The 19686-nt window shown below is 36.3% G+C and overlaps 1 protein-coding gene across 1 annotated transcript; it reads right to left on the bottom strand.

Annotated features, from left to right (window-relative positions):
• Positions 1 to 43: 43 nt before the first annotated feature.
• ecrg4a (ECRG4 augurin precursor a) lies at positions 44 to 5537 on the bottom strand. The gene is made up of 4 exons (XM_056389337.1): positions 5359 to 5537; positions 2470 to 2517; positions 2189 to 2358; positions 44 to 452 (listed from the first exon to the last, which is right to left on the bottom strand). The coding sequence occupies exons 1-4, from the start codon at positions 5426 to 5428 to the stop codon at positions 303 to 305; spliced, it is 438 nt and encodes a 145-aa protein (XP_056245312.1). The 5' UTR covers positions 5429 to 5537; the 3' UTR covers positions 44 to 302.
• Positions 5538 to 19686: the final 14149 nt, after the last annotated feature.

Genomic DNA, 19686 nt, shown 5'->3' with positions numbered 1-19686 from the left:
TGCATGTGTGTGTGGAAGGAAATGAAAAAGCAGGAGATTCAGGCACTGTAGAGTCACATCTTTATTTACAGTAGTGCTAGAGCCAAGTTGTTGATTTTTAATGTGGGGATGGAGAGAAAGAATGGATTATGGTTTACAATGGTGGGTGTAACAAAATCAAGACAGAGATGTGGCAGGTGTAAGACTAACAAACTAGCACAGACTGTTCTCTCAAAGAAAAGGCAGGGGACTGACTTATATGAAGAATGCAACCCCTTTGACCATTCACAGAAGCACTGGCCTGTGTTTGTGTATGACTGCAGCTAATAGTAGTCGTAGTTGACATTCGCTCCGTGTCTGTAAGAACCAGGGTCACGTGGGCCGATGGGGGAATTTTCATCATAGTGATGCTGACGCCCTTGGTCACTGGAGCGTGCCTGGTCCATCCAGTACGACAGGTCAGTCTCCAGCCTCTGGGAATGGAAAAACACCACAGACGTGACTCGTTAGGAAAACTCAGCCTCAACAAATCTCAAGCTAATGGACACACAGGCAGTTGATAAGGTGCCCACTGAGACTGTCAGCGGGCACAGCTGTGGCAAATAGACATGCATGAAAGGCAAACATTGAAAAGGCCACTGCTTTGACAGCTTTGGCCTTTTAAGGAAGCAACAGCAAATGGCATAAGCACAAGGTGTCATGCATGGGGCTGTTTGAGAAATACTGCTATATACTCGCTGAAACGCAAACGCTGTCAAATACAGTGGGGGTAGAGGGTTAGTTTGTGCACTTTGCTCCCTTTTTTTCTGCCCTTATTATCTGTTCCCTCCATTCCCTACTGTCTCTAGCGAATTCTACATGACAGTCACTGGTCTGAAAGAAAACTGACACTGGCTCTGTAAGTGGGGTTATATTTATCTGTGTGAGAGGGAATTTACGCATTGCCATGTACTCCGTTCCATGTTTGTGTTTATTCATTCAGTCAGACAGCGACATTTTGAGAATACATGTGCCTTTTTAAAGACTTTAAGATCTTTTAGACATCAGACCTAATACACTTTTGTCACTCCACATTTTTGTCCTCTGAATATCTGAGATTATATAAAGATCCAGATGACTAAAGTTTTTATTGTCTGTTTTATGTCTTCGTGTTTATGTATTTTTTCTGTCAGGTCCAGAAAATCTTTTTTTTCCTCAAAATTAAATATTGATGTGGTCATATCAGATGTGGTTTGATATAATTGAATTGATAGAGGCCTGACAACGTCAGCAAACAACCTGGCAACTGTCTTCAGTTTTTGATTAAAGTCATTTAACACCAGTGGAAGGTCTTGCTTTCACTGACCTCCAGTGGTTTAAGGTTTTCCCTGTTGTAGTGACGTAGACGTACACCAGGGTGTGTGAGTGCACTGTGACATCACTGTTGGGTGTGGTTACAAGTGCAACACTATCGCAACTATCTGATACTGAGTTTTGTCAGAGGTGCAACAGGCTTGAAACTTTCAACCAAGGGAAATTAAACTTTTCAACCTGGTGTTTTGTTATGATTCTGATTGGTGCACAGACATGCAGTCCATGACATCTCCCTTGCCCACTGCCCACTTCAACCCAGTGAGATAAATGCAGACAAAAACACAAATGCAGAAATCTGTCAAGTGAAATCATCAGAACTGTTCTTGCTGCATCAGAAAACCCTCTGTGTTTGCAGGACGACATTGGTCACAGTAAGAAGCTGACTGAGAAAACAGGTTCTGAGGGCTTTTAAGCATTTTAAATCAATACACAAAATTGCACACGTCATTAACCACCAAATGTCTCTAAACATCAGTGTACTCCACCATCTTTAAAAGTCAAAGTCAATCTACAAATCAGTCAGTAGTAGTAGAAAGGTGGTATTTATTCTGGAGGAACTTTGTCGACTCTGGGAATTTTTTTCTCTTTGACGCAAAATACGAACAATGTTTGGGCATGAGTTCTTGGTAAGGGTTCAAATTTTGTATTTCCGTGCTGTGTGTTTTTATTTCTCAAAACTGAATAACTATTAAGGATTATCTCTCAAAAGTGGCAAATCTGTGTTTTTTTTGTTTGTTTTTTTTTTTTGCGTTATTTTTCAGAATACCCGTCATGTTGACAGCTCCACTGGATGATGATTTCTGCTTCTCAGGATTTCAGAGAAACACTGAACCCTCCTGTAACAGACACTACTCACCTGCTCGTCAAACCCCATGTACATAAACTGCATAATCCACTGCTGTACATCTGGTCTGCTGCGATCCCAAATGTTTCTCTTGGTTCTGCTCAGCTTTGCCAGGAACTCTTGAGCCTTGGATGGAGAGACAGCAACAGAGGACTTTGATGGGGTAGTACTAGTTCCTGCCACTGGATGGAAGCACAATAGGGAAAATAATGAGAGTATTTTTTAATAACACTTGAAAATGGAGTTCATTTTTCTGTCAGCAGCATAACAATACTGTCAGTTAAGGGTGTTACCATCTCTTTTCCTTAAGATCTTGAGCAAGCTGCTGTCACCGTCTACATCTGTAAAAGTGAGACAAAAGAGAGCCAATGAGGTGCAGTGTGAACAAGTTAATCAGGTGTCATTCATTCTAAAACATCCCCCCACAATGTTTCTGTTCAATTTAAACGGTAGGTCTTTGCCGGTTATGGGCAAACAGAATACAGCTGAAATTGATTTTTAATGGTCAATATTTAAGGCTAGCTCTATACTTGTATAAGATGTTTAAAGCTACTCATTTATAGCTGATTTGTCAAACTTCGAGCTACAATTTCTTAGTCAGAATTACATCGAAGTCTGCTTACACTGCTGCAGTTTTAACAATTGGCTTCAGTAGTTTTAGGCCTACTCTAAATTTCGCCCCTAACTAAACCAGTTTTATGGATGAATTTATTTTCAGTTTTTATTATAGATGCAAATGTTAAAGTGGAGACATGAGCAGGGTTAAATGAAAAGTTGCCAACTCGCATAGAGGGATTTTTTGCCTTTGCTATTTTTCATGTTAATATATTTGCTGCAGCAACTTTCTTCCTGCTGCTATTCTCACCCACCTGGAGCCCTGGAGCTACACTGTGTGTGGTGAATCCTTATAAAGATAAAGGACACTAATGAGGTATCTTGTTCTTTGCTGCACCCTACCTGTTCAGACAGATGACCTTTTACACTTGTAGCTGTAATTGACTGTTCTTTCAGAGTGCTTAAGCCCTATACCATGTTTCCATTAGTCTATAATGGTTTAATTTATTTATTTATTTATTGTTTTAGGCCAAAGTCCAGAAGGCTAAGACAAATCTACCTTAGAATACCAGATGCCTCAGAATGCACAGAAATCCAGTCCATAGTTTGAGGTAGACTTTGTCTTTCACTGTGTGGTTAGATGTGGAGTGATACAGTTGGAGAAAATTGCTTGCATGTGTTTTTTTTTCTCCAGCTTGTGTTGCAAATGAACTATGAACAGCAAACTCCTGCAGACTTTCTCATTACTATAACAGTCTGTCCACAACATGGGCAGTTTCAGTCATTCTTTGCACAGCTGGCTTTTATGGCGTGCATTGGGCTGTTTATTTATCTTTTCTCCCACAGTCATTGTTTGAAATGAGTGAACCTCCTGATGTCTGTAATAGCCCGTTTATCAGCTTATCGGTGCATTTTAATAAAAGCATTACCTCATAATAACAGTAAAAGGATTAAATGGCACCTCTCAAAGGGTAAACTCATACAAGAGCGAAGGAGTAGGAAAATGTTGTAAAGGGTTAAGTTAAAAGGTTCAAATGTGCATTATAGTCCTCTTTCTGACTTACAGTTCACTTTTTTAGCCATGCTAGCAGCAAAAATCAATGGCTAAAAAGTGAGCAATGTTGATCGGTCGGTCTTGTATATGTTTATGGTCCCCAGATGATGTGTCCTGCCCTGACTTATCCTGTAGCACCATTAACAGGTCAAATTTTAAATGTGTCCATTAGTTTGGTTGGTGATAAAAAAAAAAAAATTAATAACATCAAACATCAGCTGTACTGTGTGTCTATACAAATATAAACAATATAATCATGCTAACATGCTAAACCAAGATGGTAAACATGTTAGTCATTATATGTACTAAACATCATATTAGCATATTAGCATGTTAGCATTCTTTCATTAGTATTTAGCTCAACTCAGTATAGCTTCACAGAGCTGCTAGCATGGCTATAGACATTTAAGCCTAAGTAGTACTTCTGAAGACATAAACATGTTAAATATTGTAGAAAGCAAAACTCATTTGGTGTTAAGCCGTGGGTATTGTTATTAGAGCAATCAATTGTTAAGTGTGATTGAAGGGCGTAGAGATGTATAGTATTGACACTGCGAAGTTGCAGCCTACACAGATTAAAAACCAGTTGTCCTGAGGTATAACCCTGTGGCACACCTGTGATGCTGGAGGTATCAGAGGACTGATTACCAAGAATAAATATGTATTTAGTATCAATCTGACAGGTATGTCCTAAAACAACAGAGTGCAGTGCAACTCTGCAGCTGTAGGGACTATGACTGACACCGCGTAACAGATTTTGGGTTTACTACAGGCTTGGAAGTTGGAGGTAGTTATTAAGAACAGATGCATTCTAGTCATAATGTTTCAGCTTAGGATCATCACATTGTCATGCCATGTTTATCCCATTTATTACCCATAAGGTATACTTCACATTACTGCCAGTTGTTTGCAAAGCATAGCATTAGTTCACAGATTTTTGTATATTTGATGAGCTTGTCCTATTTTTCAGTCAGCATTTTTTTTTTTCAAACAGGCATGTCATGTTGCTTTTTAAAAAAACAAGGTTTGTTTTGATGTGATGCAGTTCAGAGTTTTTAATTGAAGGTGAATTGTAATATAACGCATTATGTACTTTGTACATTAACTTTCTACTCTAGAATGGAGTAGAATAGCTACACTTAAGGTTGGCAAATTGCATTCAAATATGTGCTATGCTCTAATTACACTTCTTTAAAAGTAAATGGGGAAACATGCAAAACTATAAGTATAACCCTTTAAAATCAATTCTTGTCTATTGATGAGTCCACATTTTCTCTGTACTGTTTTCATTTCCTTTGTCAAAGTTATCTTAAGGTGTGTGTGACAGTGAGAGAGAAGTCAGTAGCAGAGATAAAAATTCAAACATGTTTATAGAAAACAAATGCTCTGACATGTCTTAATTAATCTTTTTTAAACCAGAGTGCCGTTAAAAACCCAACTACCACACAAATCTAGACACGAGTATGAGGCCAGATGGTGAAAGATGAATGTGGACTAAAAAATTTAACATTTTAAAAGCAAAGCAAAGGTAAAGCAGGAGAAAACCAAAAGAAAAGAAGAAGATTGAGCTCACCTCTAAGTGCCAACAGTGTCACCAATATAGCCAGACCTATTAACCTCAGATAGAGCTGCTGGGATGCCATTTTGTACCCGTTCAGTCTTTACAGAGCTGCTTAAAGGCAACAGCTGTGCATAAACTACTGCACAACCAGAGGGAGGAGTGGGCGGCTACCCAGACTTTCCAAGTGGAAACTGGCCTATGGCGGTGGAATGTCTTTTACCTCCCTGCCTACAGAAACAAGACTGCAACTGGAAGCTTTTCCGCTCTTAAATGAATCTTCATGTGTCCTAGGTACTTTTCCATCTCCCATACACACAGTGGGCTACATGAGTAGCAGTGTGAAGGGAGAAAAAGCTGCATTCCATTTTAGCTTGCAAAACATTGCAATTTGAAGCTTCTGAAACAAGTAGCTGCAGTAAATAATGAGAAATAAGATTGCACTGTCTGAGCTCATTGTCTGGTAATCAAGTGTAAACTGTGCTAAATAATTCAAACTCTGCCTGGATTTGTATGCATGGATTTGTATGCATGTTGAAGGTGTCTCTGTATTATTTATGACAGCATCGTCCTCCTACTAAAATACCTTAGGATAAATCTGGGCAGTGGCAACAGCTACTTGAAATTAATTTCAGCAGTACGTCAGTGACTAACAGTGAAATGCCTGAGGACATCTTTGCCCTCATTTGAAACATCAATCACTCAGCCTGCTGACTGTATGAGAGAGAGCAAGTGTCTTGAGGGAAGAGTCTCATGAATGTTAGAAAGGTCTAATTCAGGTTACTGCTGGAGTGAGAACGTAGTGTGTGAGGCTGAAATTTAGTTGAATACAGTGTGAGTCTGAAATATTTCAGTGTAATTGCATGTATTGTTTTATAATTTAAGCAGCAAGTTATTAATTAAAAACTTTTAGCCATAGGATACCCCCCCCCCCCCCATTTCAACTTACATGGTGTACACTTTACGCCATCTTGATCTTTTGATCATCCTTAGAACTGGAGTGGAGTAAAACAAACGTCACAGATTTTCAACTTGACTGTTCACAGATAGTTGCAAGATCACAGCAAAGATATCTGAGCTTGTGGTGCCCTGTCAACAGATTTATAGTTTTTTACAATGGCGGTCTATGTACATGGAAAATGCTTTTTGGTCCGCTGGGGATTTTTTGTTTGCAATACTACGACTGACCACCAGTACAAAGTAGCCACAAGACTGAGTGACAGCACATCCAGCTCTCTTATATCCATGCTCCATGCTCTGAATTTTGCTACCATTAGCCATTAAAAACTAATGGTCATATCAGACCAAATAAGGCGATACAAAACCAGTTAATGTATTTAATAGAGCAGTGGCGCGTTTTTCAGTAAGGGGAAGATTGCATATACAAAACATCACATAGTCTTGCTTTAATGACTACTGTCACTGTACTTGTCAGTTACTAATTCCCTGCAAACTAACTGTACATAGAGTAATCATGGCCTTTGTGACACCAGAGTCAATGATGAATTGCCACTTTATAGAGATTTAATTCAGAAATTCTCATTTGATTTGGCCTGAGCTTGTCAAATGGTGTGTGTGTGTGTGTGTGTGTGTGTGTGTGTCTGTGTGTGTGTGTGTGTGTGTGTGTCAGAAAGGGAGAGCATTTGGTTTGGAACAACAAACAGTCTCTCCGTCTCACGAACAGAGCTGGAATGCAGGAAACCAAAAGCTGCCTGATGATTGCGCTGCTTTCATGAGGGATTTTGGAGAGAGGGGGAGAGTGAGGCACAAAAGACAGAACGAGGAAAGAGAGGGAAGGTAGAGGAAGGCGAGTGGGGATGAAATTGCTAAGAAATCCTCCATCCTTATTTCATCATTCAGGCTCTGCCAAAAGTGGTTACACTTTCATTATGACGCCTGCATTTTCACCATGTGCCCTGTCACACACTAATCAGGTGCACATAGACTTGGCTCAGTGAAAAGCCTCCACTTGCAGCAGGCGTACCTACAGATACTATATGATTTCCTCATAATAGGAGGCTGAGTCTCCGACTTGTACTGACAGCAAGTCTTATCAATAGTTCACTGTCCTCAGGCACATATTTTTTATTGCAGATGGAAAAGAAAAATGCTAAAGGGGAAATCGACATCTGTGGGTTTCTCAGATTCACATGCAGATTTTATGCCACAAACACACACACACACACACACACACACACACACACACACACACACACACACACACACTGATCATTCATGTTTCCCTCAGGTGCCATTTGTCAGCCATGGAGTACATTGGAGTAAGCGAGGAGAATGAGAACCAGGGATGAGAGACATGATGGGCGGAGAGAACATGGAGTTTCTGACAGGATAAAGAATTTCATAGCTACAAAACCTTCATCTGATACCCAGTTTGATCTTGCCCATCCAAACGTACTACACAATGTGCTGGAAAGAACTGCAAAGCGTTGGGATATGTTCATGCAATGACTCTGTTTCAGGTACAAAGCTTTCTTTTTATTTGCCAACAAATCTGTGAAATGAGCATCTCAGCGTCGGAGCATTCCTGGATAAAAATGAAGCAGATAACGTAATCCTCTCATATGTTTCAGTATCTGTGTGTGTTGTCCTGGGAGTTAGGAAATGGAACATTGTAAGATCAGAAATATACATTGAACTTTGCTCCAAAGAACAATTTTCTCTTTTTGTTCATTCACGCCTGTCTAACTCTGCTTCCATCTTCCCTTCTATTTTCTCTTCACACTTGACCTTACAGTCTGAGTGTTGTTACCTTAGACAGAACTACTTAAGTGTCTGACACTTCAGTACACACACATCATAGATGACCCTCAAATACTCAGACGAACACTCTTCACCCAAAAGGCAAATCCAAACTGAAAACCAGACCACAGTGAAAGCCTTTTATTACCTAAAACATGTGCAGATGTGAATTTCTGAACCTCAATTTTCCATCTAACCCTAAAGTTCTGTTCAGGATGCCCTGGAGACAGGCCTTTTCTAACTGCTAAAAACTATATATCTACATACAAATGTTCATTCCCCTCAGCACTTCCTGACTTCTTAATTTTATGAGAACTTTATGTTTTTATTTTATGTTTCAGAAGTCTGCTACAGAAAATTACGCTTTACTTCTGTCTCAGAGAACCCCAGTGATGGGAGAAGTACTCAGATCTGTCTCTAAGCTTTACTTTTTTTTGTGAAATTTGGGATACTTGAATTTCTTTCATGAAACCATCTCACAAGTTTCGAGGTGAAATATCTCTTTGATGGAACTGCTGACAATTTGTAACTAATTACTCTGTGTCTGTCATATAAAGTTAGCGTTGTACAATAATAACAAGTACAGTTCTTAATATTTCCATCCCAGCTGTAAAACACTGGTCAAACCCAGTGGATTGGTGATGAGAGTAGCTTTTATGCAGCACTACACCTCTTAAATAAGTCTATTTGGATTTGTGTTATCGGAGTTTAACAGTTACTGCGTAAGATGTCTAACTGAGTTTTACATTTCTATGGGTAACATCACTATGTAAGACATTTCTTTGTCTGTGAATGAGTTTTTGAATAATAGCATTTTGCAAAACACCAACTACTAATTTCTGTATTTTTTTACTTACATCAAATGCTGTACCAGTCCAGTTTGTGTCAAAGGGAAGAGTTACTCTGCATGCTAGTTTAATAAGGTTAGAAGAAAAAGAAATATTTTGCTGAAAAAAAAGGATAAAATTCTGTCTTTACACATACGTAAGTAAAGGGTCACAGCACCAATCATCTGAGCTGTAAACATGATAACACAATCTCTAATCAGGACCCTATCTCTCCTCTGCCTCACTCCTGAAGTTGAGGGTCAGACTCTGGACTGTCGTAGCCCAGCTCGTTGCCGATTGGAAAGTGAGCCCAGAAGGTACGAGCCAGGTCCTGCATCCCGTCGTGAGCCGCCTGAGCTCGTAGCTCCTCCAACCACCCGAAAAAGTCTGACGACCACAAGTCCCAGTAGGGTAAGCTTCGCTTCTCCCTCTCCTGCCTCCCACTGTCTGCCTCGCTCTCCTCTGCTCCTGGCAAAGAAGACAGACAGAGACAGAAGGAGGTGTGAACATTATTTCACACCTTGTCTGCCATTTCAGAGTGACAGTGTGTCTCAATGTCAAGTCCATTCAAGTTATGTCACACATGAGCTGCTGCCATACCTGTAGGACACAGGAAGCCGAGCAGAAGCGAGCAGAGCAGAGCAGACATGTACAGAGCACGCATGCTTTCAGGAACTGAAAGAGAGAACACAAAAGACTTGACTTGTAAAAAAAAAAGTGAATTTGAATGTGCATAGAATATCTTAGCAACACTTGCATCTAAAGATGACATGGTAGGATTGAAATGTAATTTTCAGGAGAACAACAAGTTCTTTAGTAACTGGCCGGACAACAACATAAATGCATGTCACTATAAGAAAAGAAAAAGAAATGTTCCATGTGTTAAGATCAACTCTGCTTCATTAAAGATCATCTTGTGTTTTGTCTTACCTGATCAGCAGCAGATTGTTTGTGATCCCGTCCTTCGTCCTTCTCCTTCTGTCTTATCTGAGGATGATGACTGCGCCACGGTTAGAAAAAGAGGAGAAGGCACACATGTTTGTTTTTCACATTGTGCCACTTTACACCTGCCTGTCTCCAAAACCTCTTTCACACCTCCCATGTCCGTTTGCTTTGGGGAGGAATATAACATCACATTTTCTAGCCATGAAATGTAAAAACTGCACAAATTTGTTGAAATAAAGTGAGATGTTATGTCTGGATCCCACTGCTGTCCTCCCCCTTATGTTAATACTAAAAGAGCAACTCTTTATTTCACTACTATACAGTGGCAGGAAAAGTAAGCGAACCCTTTCGAATTACCTCCATTTATGTATAAATTTATCCTTAACCCTTTCAGCTTCATGCTAATCAACAATTCTTGATGGTAATTCTCTTGAGATCTCTTTTTTATGAGGCATGGTTCACATCAACAGATGTTTGTTGTGAACTGCAAACTTTTATAAGCCAAAGAGTCTCTAATGCACACCTCCAATCTTCTTTGATTGACTGGACTCCAGGTTTGATAACTCCTGACTCCAATTAGCTTTATTTAATGCCGTCAGCCAAGGGGTTCACATACTTTTTACAACCCACACTGTGATAGTTTGAATGATGTTTTCAATATGCACAAGAACAAAACAACAATTTGTGTGTCATTAGTTAAAATAGATTGTGTTTGTTCATAATTGTAACTTGGATGAAGATCAGACCATATTTAAAGGAGTCAATGGCGCTGGTTCACATCTCTGTTCATGAGTCTACTACACACACATCATGGTGCATGGTTACATGATGCATGGTGTCCTGCCATGGACTCCACAGACGAAGTGTGGTGTGGTGCAGAAAGGCACTGCATACTAACATCCCAACATCATCCCAAGGGTGAAGTTTATCACGGTTTCTTCCAGGATCATGTCAGGGTGTCTGTCCACCTGCTGAAGCTCAGGAGAAGCTGGTGTTGCAGCAGGACAATGACCCTTAACATCAAAGTAAATCTACTGCAGAATGACTTCAAACAAAGAAAATCCACCTCTGGGCAAAGCCCAGAACTCAATCCAGTGGAGATGCTGTGGACTGAGCTGAAGAGAAACATGCAAACCAGACATCCTGAGAATATGTCTGAGCTGAAGCAGTTCTTTAAAAAAAGAATGGTCCAAACTTCCCCCTGAACATTGAGCAGGACTGATCAGCAGCTACTGGAAGCTCTTGTTTGAAGTTATTGGTGCCAAATGAAGTTCAACCATTTATTAAATGCAAGGGTAAACTTACTTTTTCCCCCATCACTTTGAATGTTTTATGGCTGCATTCAATAAAGACTTACATGATTATAATTGTGTGTTGTTTGTCTACATTTTTTACTTAAATGGAGATCGCATTTTATGACATTTCAGTGCAGAAAACCAGTTCATTCCAAAGGGTTCACATACCTTTTCTTGCCACTGTATACACAGTATGAGAGGATTACTCAGTTCTGCTTCATCTTTGTTTCACGGATTTGTGGGTAAATAAAAAGAATGCTTTGTACCTGAAACAGAGTCATTTTGTCCACATATTTCAACACAGTGCAGTTCTTTCCAGCGCAGTGTGTGGTAGGCCTACATTTAGATAGGAAAGATCAAACTGGCACAGAAAGATTTTGTGGCTGTGGAAACGCTGCCCTGTGTCATCTGCCCTGGTTCTCATTCTCCTGTTTTACTCCAATCTGCTCCATGAATGAGAATTACAAATGGGACTTGAGGGAAACATGAGTGATCTGTGTGTGTGTGTGTGTGTGTGTGTGTGTGTGTGTGTGTGTGTGTGTGTGTGTGTGTGTATCCGCAATGTGTTTTTTGACTTTCAAGCAAAAAATATGTGAAGCTCATATTAAGAAAATGTGTATGTGCATCTGAGAATAGACTCCAAGTTTTCCCTTTAGTATTTTTCTTTTCCATCTGCAATGGAAATATGTGCCTGAGGACAGTAAGCCATTGATAAGACTCACTGTAAGTAGAAGTCAGAGACTCAGCCTCCTCCTTCTATGAGGAAATCATACAGTATCTGGCCTTGAGGTGTATAGATTGTTATGGATTGTTTTTGCAAGGTTAAAAGGATTGAGAAAAACAGACTGAAGAGTGTAAACATGGATGTAAGTGGATGAAAAGAAACACACACCAGACAATTTTCACACTTGGTATCCAGACAGACTGTACCAACATTCAGCCACAGGGTGTGTTAGTTGACACTTTTTTTTTTTGACCATCCATTTAACTGCTCCGTGGTTGCTTGTTTCTCTCTGAGGACACCGGCAGAGACAGAAAGGCTTATGACTGAATCCATGTGTTCACTGTTACAGTACAGAGGACAAACCTCACAAACTCAACTACTGTCAACTGCTACTGGGAAACTTTAAGGTTAGGTCTAGGCAGTGTGGGAAAAAAAGATGCGTTGAAGATGTAAATCATTCATTTTTACAATTTACTGAACTTTTATTTAAGTTATTTAAATGTATTTAATCTTAGAAATCTTGTTTCAAGAGAGATATGCAGCAATAACAGTTATCGGAACAAATGACAAATGACAATCAGAATGATACAGAAATCACAAATAAAATGTTTAATATGTATAAAAGATTTAATCATAAAAAACCTAAATAGAACAACAACCCAAGAACCTAAAAATAAATAAGGGGCATTTTGGTGGCTTAAACCATAAACCACAACACTCCAGTTCATCTCCAATTAGGGAGCTTTATTGCATGTCATTACCCATCTCTCTCTCCCCTCATTTCCTGTTTCCGGCTTTATCACATGTGTGTCACTGAGGGACTTACTCTTAAAGAGGTGGGAGGGAGGAGCAGCTGACCCCAGCGTGCAATGAACAGTGATGTGTGAGAAGCCTTGGTGCTTTTCAGATTTAAGACAATGGATATCTTTAAAGTACATTCCTTGAGTCAAGAATACACAACGGACACAAGCCTGTTTTTATCCAAGAGAGAATAAAACCATATTTAATCTTCAGCTGCTTCACGAGCGACTGACTCTGAAGTTTAGACAAATGAGACTCATCTAAAACAAGTCCTAAATAGATAGAATAAATACCTAATAGTTTTATTATGGTCAGTTTTATTATGGTCTATAATTGGGGCTGCCAATAATTTCTATGAATTTCTATGAATTTCTATTTGAAACTGTAGTTTCATCCACATGCAAGACAAGCTTTTGAATTATGCAGATAGCTCTAAAATGAGTTTAACACTGGCCGAAGCTGTGAAAGAATCTGATTTTGTGTGGAAGCAGTGCAAGAAATAACTGTGTCATCAGCCGAAGAATGAAAATTTGCATCATGAAGACAGGTGTCTATGTTCATTGTAATGAGGGAACAGTGCACCCAGCGTGGCTCATCCATGTGATTTTTGTAGTTTTTGGACCACAATGGAAATCTATGGCAGTGGTTTCCATATCTTTGGGTTTTTATGTCGGTTGAACAAAACAAGAAATTTGAAGACATCAACTTCTACTCTAGGACATGTGCATTTTCATTATTTTCTGATGTTTTATGTCTCAAAAGATTAATTCTATAATGAATAAAAAGAAGCTGGAGATAAATCAGTAATGAAAATAATGGTTGCTTACAGCCCCACAAAGTAATAAGCCCAGACTATATTGGAATTACTTGTTCATGACTTGTTCACAATAAGAAAAATACAGAGCATATTCAGCCTTATCCTTGAAGAAAGAAGAAGCCAGGGATTGGAAAATAGATGTTGTGTATAAATGTAAAGGAAAAGACAACATTAAAGCATTTCAATTAGTATGAGTGCTGGTAAGAGCACACCGATGTGAATGTGTTCTGCTGTTGAGCTTTTAACAGATCCTGTAAGATGAGACAGTAATAAGGACTGAATAAGGTGGAGAGAGGTCTGAAGAGAAGAAGAACCATTATCTTGTCAGTACATCACTGCTTGGTGACAGCCAGGTTTGCAGTTAATGTTGCTGTATTTACAAGGGCCTATGTGCTCACACCTTCACAATATCCTACATCCACTTAGCGTAATCTGTCAGCCATTTGTGCTTCTGATGGGCTTCAATATGATGTACTGTATTTGTGTGTTTTCAGGACTGTGTCACTTTTGTGCTCAATTGTGTTTTGATGTGATTTCAATAGAGTGCAGCTTTTCCATAATGGGGAAAAATGCTCTGTGGCAGTAATTGGAGGGAGGTGACGAAGGGAGCAGTCAGTGGGAACAAAATGAAAGAACGACAGGAAGAAATTGAATATTCAGTTTTACATCCAGTTTTACATTTCTGTTAAGGCGACTCTGCTGCAGCCTTGAATAGTACAAACAAACAGGTAAGGCCCATTGTTATTTGGTGACACTGCATAAAAATGTAAGGATCTCAAGGTCTGCAAAACAATCATTTACCGTCTGAATTGAATGTTTAGTCTACACAGTTTTTAGAAATTGGAAAAAAAATCATATTTTGACAAATATGTTTGGCTAATAAAAACGTGTATTTATTTATGTGTGTATATATTGTAGACATATGTTACTTGACTATATATCCATCCGAAAGCCTGTCAGTATATGTTCATATTAAGTATTTATGTAAATATAAAAGATAGACATGCATGTTTAAATTTAATAAGATATTATTAAGAAAATTGTATACAAACATTTCAAATTTTAATAGGCATGTTGTTTTGATAAAGTTGCATTTTACTATGAGTCATGTTATGAAATTATATTTTCATACATTCAGAGGGTGGTCATTGCATAGTAAGGCATAAAAATGTCAAAAAACATCATAGTATAATAAGGCATAAAATGTAATAAAGAAATCATAGCATAGTAAGGCATGAAAACGTCAAAATATGTCAAAGTATAGCAAGGCAAAAGATGTCATTAAACTATCATATTATAGTAAGGCATAAAATGTAATAAAAACATTTTTTTTAAATAACATCATAGTATAGAAAGGACTTTTGCTACATGGGGGTTGTTGAGCAATATATTTCAGCAATATAAAGAGCCTCATTTGCTCAGAGGGATTTACAGTCTGTACAGCTCAGCTGAAATGTTCAGCTGCTCAAGACTAAGTGACATGACTTCATTACTCTGTCACTTCCATCTACCAAAACTGACAGATTTAATAACAACAAAGAGAAGAAAAGTTCTTTCCCATTGCATATTGTGAAAACAAAACAAGCCTTGTAGTCCTATGCAGTTTTTTTTTTTTTTTTTTTAGGTTTTGCTTCGGATATTTATAGTTCATTAGTTTACATATCAACCTAATTGAAAAAGTCTTCAGATTATCTCAGTTAATTTATTAATTTAGGTAAGTGTAAAATAACGTCATAATGTAAGAAGGCATAAAAACGTCAAAAAAGGTCATAGTATAGCAAGGCATAAAATCTCATAAAAATGTCATGCAATAGTATGGTATAAAATGTTATAAAACGTCACAGTATAGTAAGGCATGAAAACGTCAAAAAACGTCATAGTACAATGAAGCATAAAATGTCAGAAAAATGTCATAGTACAGTAAGTCAAAAATTTCAGAAAAAGGAAAGTATTGTAATGCATGAAAACATAAAAATATGCCATAAAAAGAATTAGTATAGTAAGAGAAAAAAATGTAAGAAAAAAAAAAAGTCATAGTATATTTAAGCATAAAATGTCAATAAAACATTATTATAGTAAGGCATGAAACGTTGGAGTATATAAGACATAAAAATGTCAGAAATGTCATAGTAAGGTAAGGCATGAATAAGTAAAAAAAACATCAAAAAAACGTCATAGTATTGCAAGGAATGACATTTTATAAAAACGTCACAGTATAGTGAGGCAAAAAAACATAGCAGATTGTAGAGTAAGTTATAATAACATCAAAAAATGTCATAGAATAGTAAACGATGAAACGTTAAAAACAGTCATATTATATTAAGGCATAAAACATCCTGAAAATAAAACGTCATAGTATTGTAGGGCATAAAAAGTCATAAAAACAAAATAGTATGTCAAGGCATAAAAAGTCATAAAAAAGTCATAAAAACGACATACTATACTATGGCATAAAAAGTCATAAAAACATCATAGTATAGTAAGGCATAAAAAGTCATAAAAACGACATAATAAAGTAAGGCATGAAAATTACATAGTATAGCTAGGCAAAAAAAGTCATAAAAACGTCATAGTATAGTAAGGCATAAAAAGTCCTAAAAATGAAATAGTATAGTATGGCATAAAAATGACGTATAGTAAGACATAAAAAGTCATATTAACATCATAGTATAGTAAGAAAAAAAATCATCAAAAAAAACGTCATAATATAAATATATATATAAATGTCAAAATACATCATAGTAAAATTAGGTATAGGAACATCAAAAAAAAAAAAAACGTCATTGAATAGTAAGGCATGAAAAGGTCTAAAAACGTCATTGTATATTAAAGAACAAAAATGTCAGAAAACGTAGTATATTAAGCTATAAAAACGACATAGTATAGTAAGACATAAAAATGTCAGAAATGTCATAGTAAGGTAAGGCATGAATAAGTAAAAAAAACATCAAAAAAACGTCATAGTATTGCAAGGAATGACATTTTATAAAAACGTCACAGTATAGTGAGGCAAAAAAACATAGCAGATTGTAGAGTAAGTTATAATAACATCAAAAAATGTCATAGAATAGTAAACGATGAAACGTTAAAAACAGTCATATTATATTAAGGCATAAAACATCCTGAAAATAAAACGTCATAGTATTGTAGGGCATAAAAAGTCATAAAAACAAAATAGTATGTCAAGGCATAAAAAGTCATAAAAAAGTCATAAAAACGACATACTATACTATGGCATAAAAAGTCATAAAAACATCATAGTATAGTAAGGCATAAAAAGTCATAAAAACGACATAATAAAGTAAGGCATGAAAATTACATAGTATAGCTAGGCAAAAAAAGTCATAAAAACGTCATAGTATAGTAAGGCATAAAAAGTCCTAAAAATGAAATAGTATAGTATGGCATAAAAATGACGTATAGTAAGACATAAAAAGTCATATTAACATCATAGTATAGTAAGAAAAAAAATCATCAAAAAAAACGTCATAATATAAATATATATATAAATGTCAAAATACATCATAGTAAAATTAGGTATAGGAACATCAAAAAAAAAAAAAACGTCATTGAATAGTAAGGCATGAAAAGGTCTAAAAACGTCATTGTATATTAAAGAACAAAAATGTCAGAAAACGTAGTATATTAAGCTATAAAAACGACATAGTATAGTAAGACATAAAATGTCATAAAAGCAAAATAGTATGTTAAGGCATAAAAAGTCATAAAAGCATCATAGTATTGTAAGGTATAAAAAAGGTATAATGTAATCAGGCATAAAAATTCAGAAAAACGTCATAGTATAGTAGGGCATGAAAATTACATAGTATAATAAGGCATAAAAATTCATAAAAACGTCATAGTATAGTAAGGCGTAAAAAATCATAAAAGAGTCATGTATAATAAGGCAAAAAAAGTCACGAAAATATCATAGTATAGTAGTGCATGAAAATTGCATAGTATAGCTAGGCATAAAAAGTCATAAAAACGACATAGTATAGTAAGGTATAAAAAAGATATAATATAGTAAGGCATAAAAATTCATGAAAACGTCATAGTATAGTCAGGCATAAAAAGTAATAAAAAAGTCATACTACAATGAGGCATTAAAAATCATAAAAATGTCATTGTATAGTACGGCATGAAAATTAGATAGTATAGTAAGACATAAAAAGTCATAAAAATTTGACATTAGGGGCGTCAAGCACTATATGTAGATGCTACAGTCCTCACTGCAGTGGGCCCTAGTTTGAATCCTGAGTCGGACGGCCCTTTACTGCATGTCATTCCCCCTGTCTCTGCCTCCCCATTTCCTGTCTCTCTCTACTGTAATATCTAATAAAGGCATAAAAAGCCCAAAAAAAATACTTAAAAAAAAAACCCAAAAAACGTCACAGTATAGCAAGGCATAAAAATTGGTAAAAAAAGTCATAGTATATTAAGGCATAAAACGTCATAAAAACGTCATAGTATACTAAGGAATAAAAAGCCATACAAAGGTCATAATATAATAGGGCATAGAAATTTATCAAAATGTCATAGTATGGAAGGGCATGAAAATTACATGGTATCGTGAGACATAAAAACTCATAATCACGTCATAGTATAGTAAGGCATAAAAAGTCATAAAAAAGTCATAGTATATTAAGCTATAAAAACGACATAATAAAGTAAGGCATGAAAATTACATAGTATAATAAGGCAAAAAAAGTCATAAAAATGTCATAGTATAATAAGGCATAAAAATTCATAAAAACGTCATAGTATAGTAAGGCGTAAAAAATCATAAAAGAGTCATGTATAATAAGGCAAAAAAAGTCACGAAAATATCATAGTATAGTAGTGCATGAAAATTGCATAGTATAGCTAGGCATAAAAAGTCATAAAAACGACATAGTATAGTAAGGTATAAAAAAGATATAATATAGTAAGGCATAAAAATTCATGAAAACGTCATAGTATAGTCAGGCATAAAAAGTAATAAAAAAGTCATACTACAATGAGGCATTAAAAATCATAAAAATGTCATTGTATAGTACGGCATGAAAATTAGATAGTATAGTAAGACATAAAAAAGTCATAAAAATTTGACATTAGGGGCGTCAAGCACTATATGTAGATGCTACAGTCCTCACTGCAGTGGGCCCTAGTTTGAATCCTGAGTCGGACGGCCCTTTACTGCATGTCATTCCCCCTGTCTCTGCCTCCCCATTTCCTGTCTCTCTCTACTGTAATATCTAATAAAGGCATAAAAAGCCCAAAAAAAATACTTAAAAAAAACCCCCAAAAAACGTCACAGTATAGCAAGGCATAAAAATTGGTAAAAAAAGTCATAAAAAAGTCATAGTATATTAAGGCATAAAACGTCATAAAAACGTCATAGTATACTAAGGAATAAAAAGCCATACAAAGGTCATAATATAATAGGGCATAGAAATTTATCAAAATGTCATAGTATGGAAGGGCATGAAAATTACATGGTATCGTGAGACATAAAAACTCATAATCACGTCATAGTATAGTAAGGCATAAAATTCATTAAAAACGACATAGTATAGTAAGGCTTAAAAAGTCATAAAAACTACGTAGTATAGTAAAGCATAAAAAGTCATAAAAATGTCATTGTATAGTGAGTCATAAAAAATCATAAAAATGTCATAATATAGTAAGGCATAAAATTAAATAAAATGGTCATAGTATAATAAGGCATAAAAAATCATGAAAATGTCATAGTCTCGTAGGGCATGAAAAAGACATAGTATAGCAAGGCATAAAATTCATAAAAACGACATATTATAGTAAGGCATATAAAGTCATCAAAATGTCATTGTATAGTGAGGCATAAAAAATCATAAAAATGTCATAGCATAGTAAGGCATAAAATTTCATAAAATGGTCATAGTATAACAAGGCATAAAAAATCATGAAAATGTCATAGTCTTGTACGGCATGAAAATGTCATAGTCTTGTACGGCATGAAAATGACATAGTATAGCAAGGCATAAAATTCGTAAAAATGTCAGTGTATAGTGAGGCATAAAAAATCATAAAAATGTCATAGTATACTAAGGCATAAAATGTCATAAAATGGTCATAGTATAATAAGGCATGAAAAATCATGTAAATGTCATAGTCTCGTAGGGCATAAAAAAGACATGGTATAGCAAGTCATAA

This window comes from Seriola aureovittata, chromosome 11 (genome assembly GCF_021018895.1).
Source record: "Seriola aureovittata isolate HTS-2021-v1 ecotype China chromosome 11, ASM2101889v1, whole genome shotgun sequence".
Lineage (NCBI taxonomy): Eukaryota > Metazoa > Chordata > Actinopteri > Carangiformes > Carangidae > Seriola > Seriola aureovittata.
This window is presented reverse-complemented; position numbering and strand designations above follow the sequence as displayed.

Bases quoted from the DNA above. Each gene is read 5' to 3' on its own strand.
- ecrg4a (XM_056389337.1), bottom strand. From the start codon at position 5,428: ATGGCATCCCAGCAGCTCTATCTGAGGTTAATAGGTCTGGCTATATTG. The intron at 2,359-2,469 runs GTAACACCCTTA...GCTTCCATCCAG, and splicing joins GATCTTAAGGAAAAGAGATG to TGGCAGGAACTAGTACTACC. The intron at 453-2,188 runs GTGAGTAGTGTC...TTCCATTCCCAG, and splicing joins ACATGGGGTTTGACGAGCAG to AGGCTGGAGACTGACCTGTC.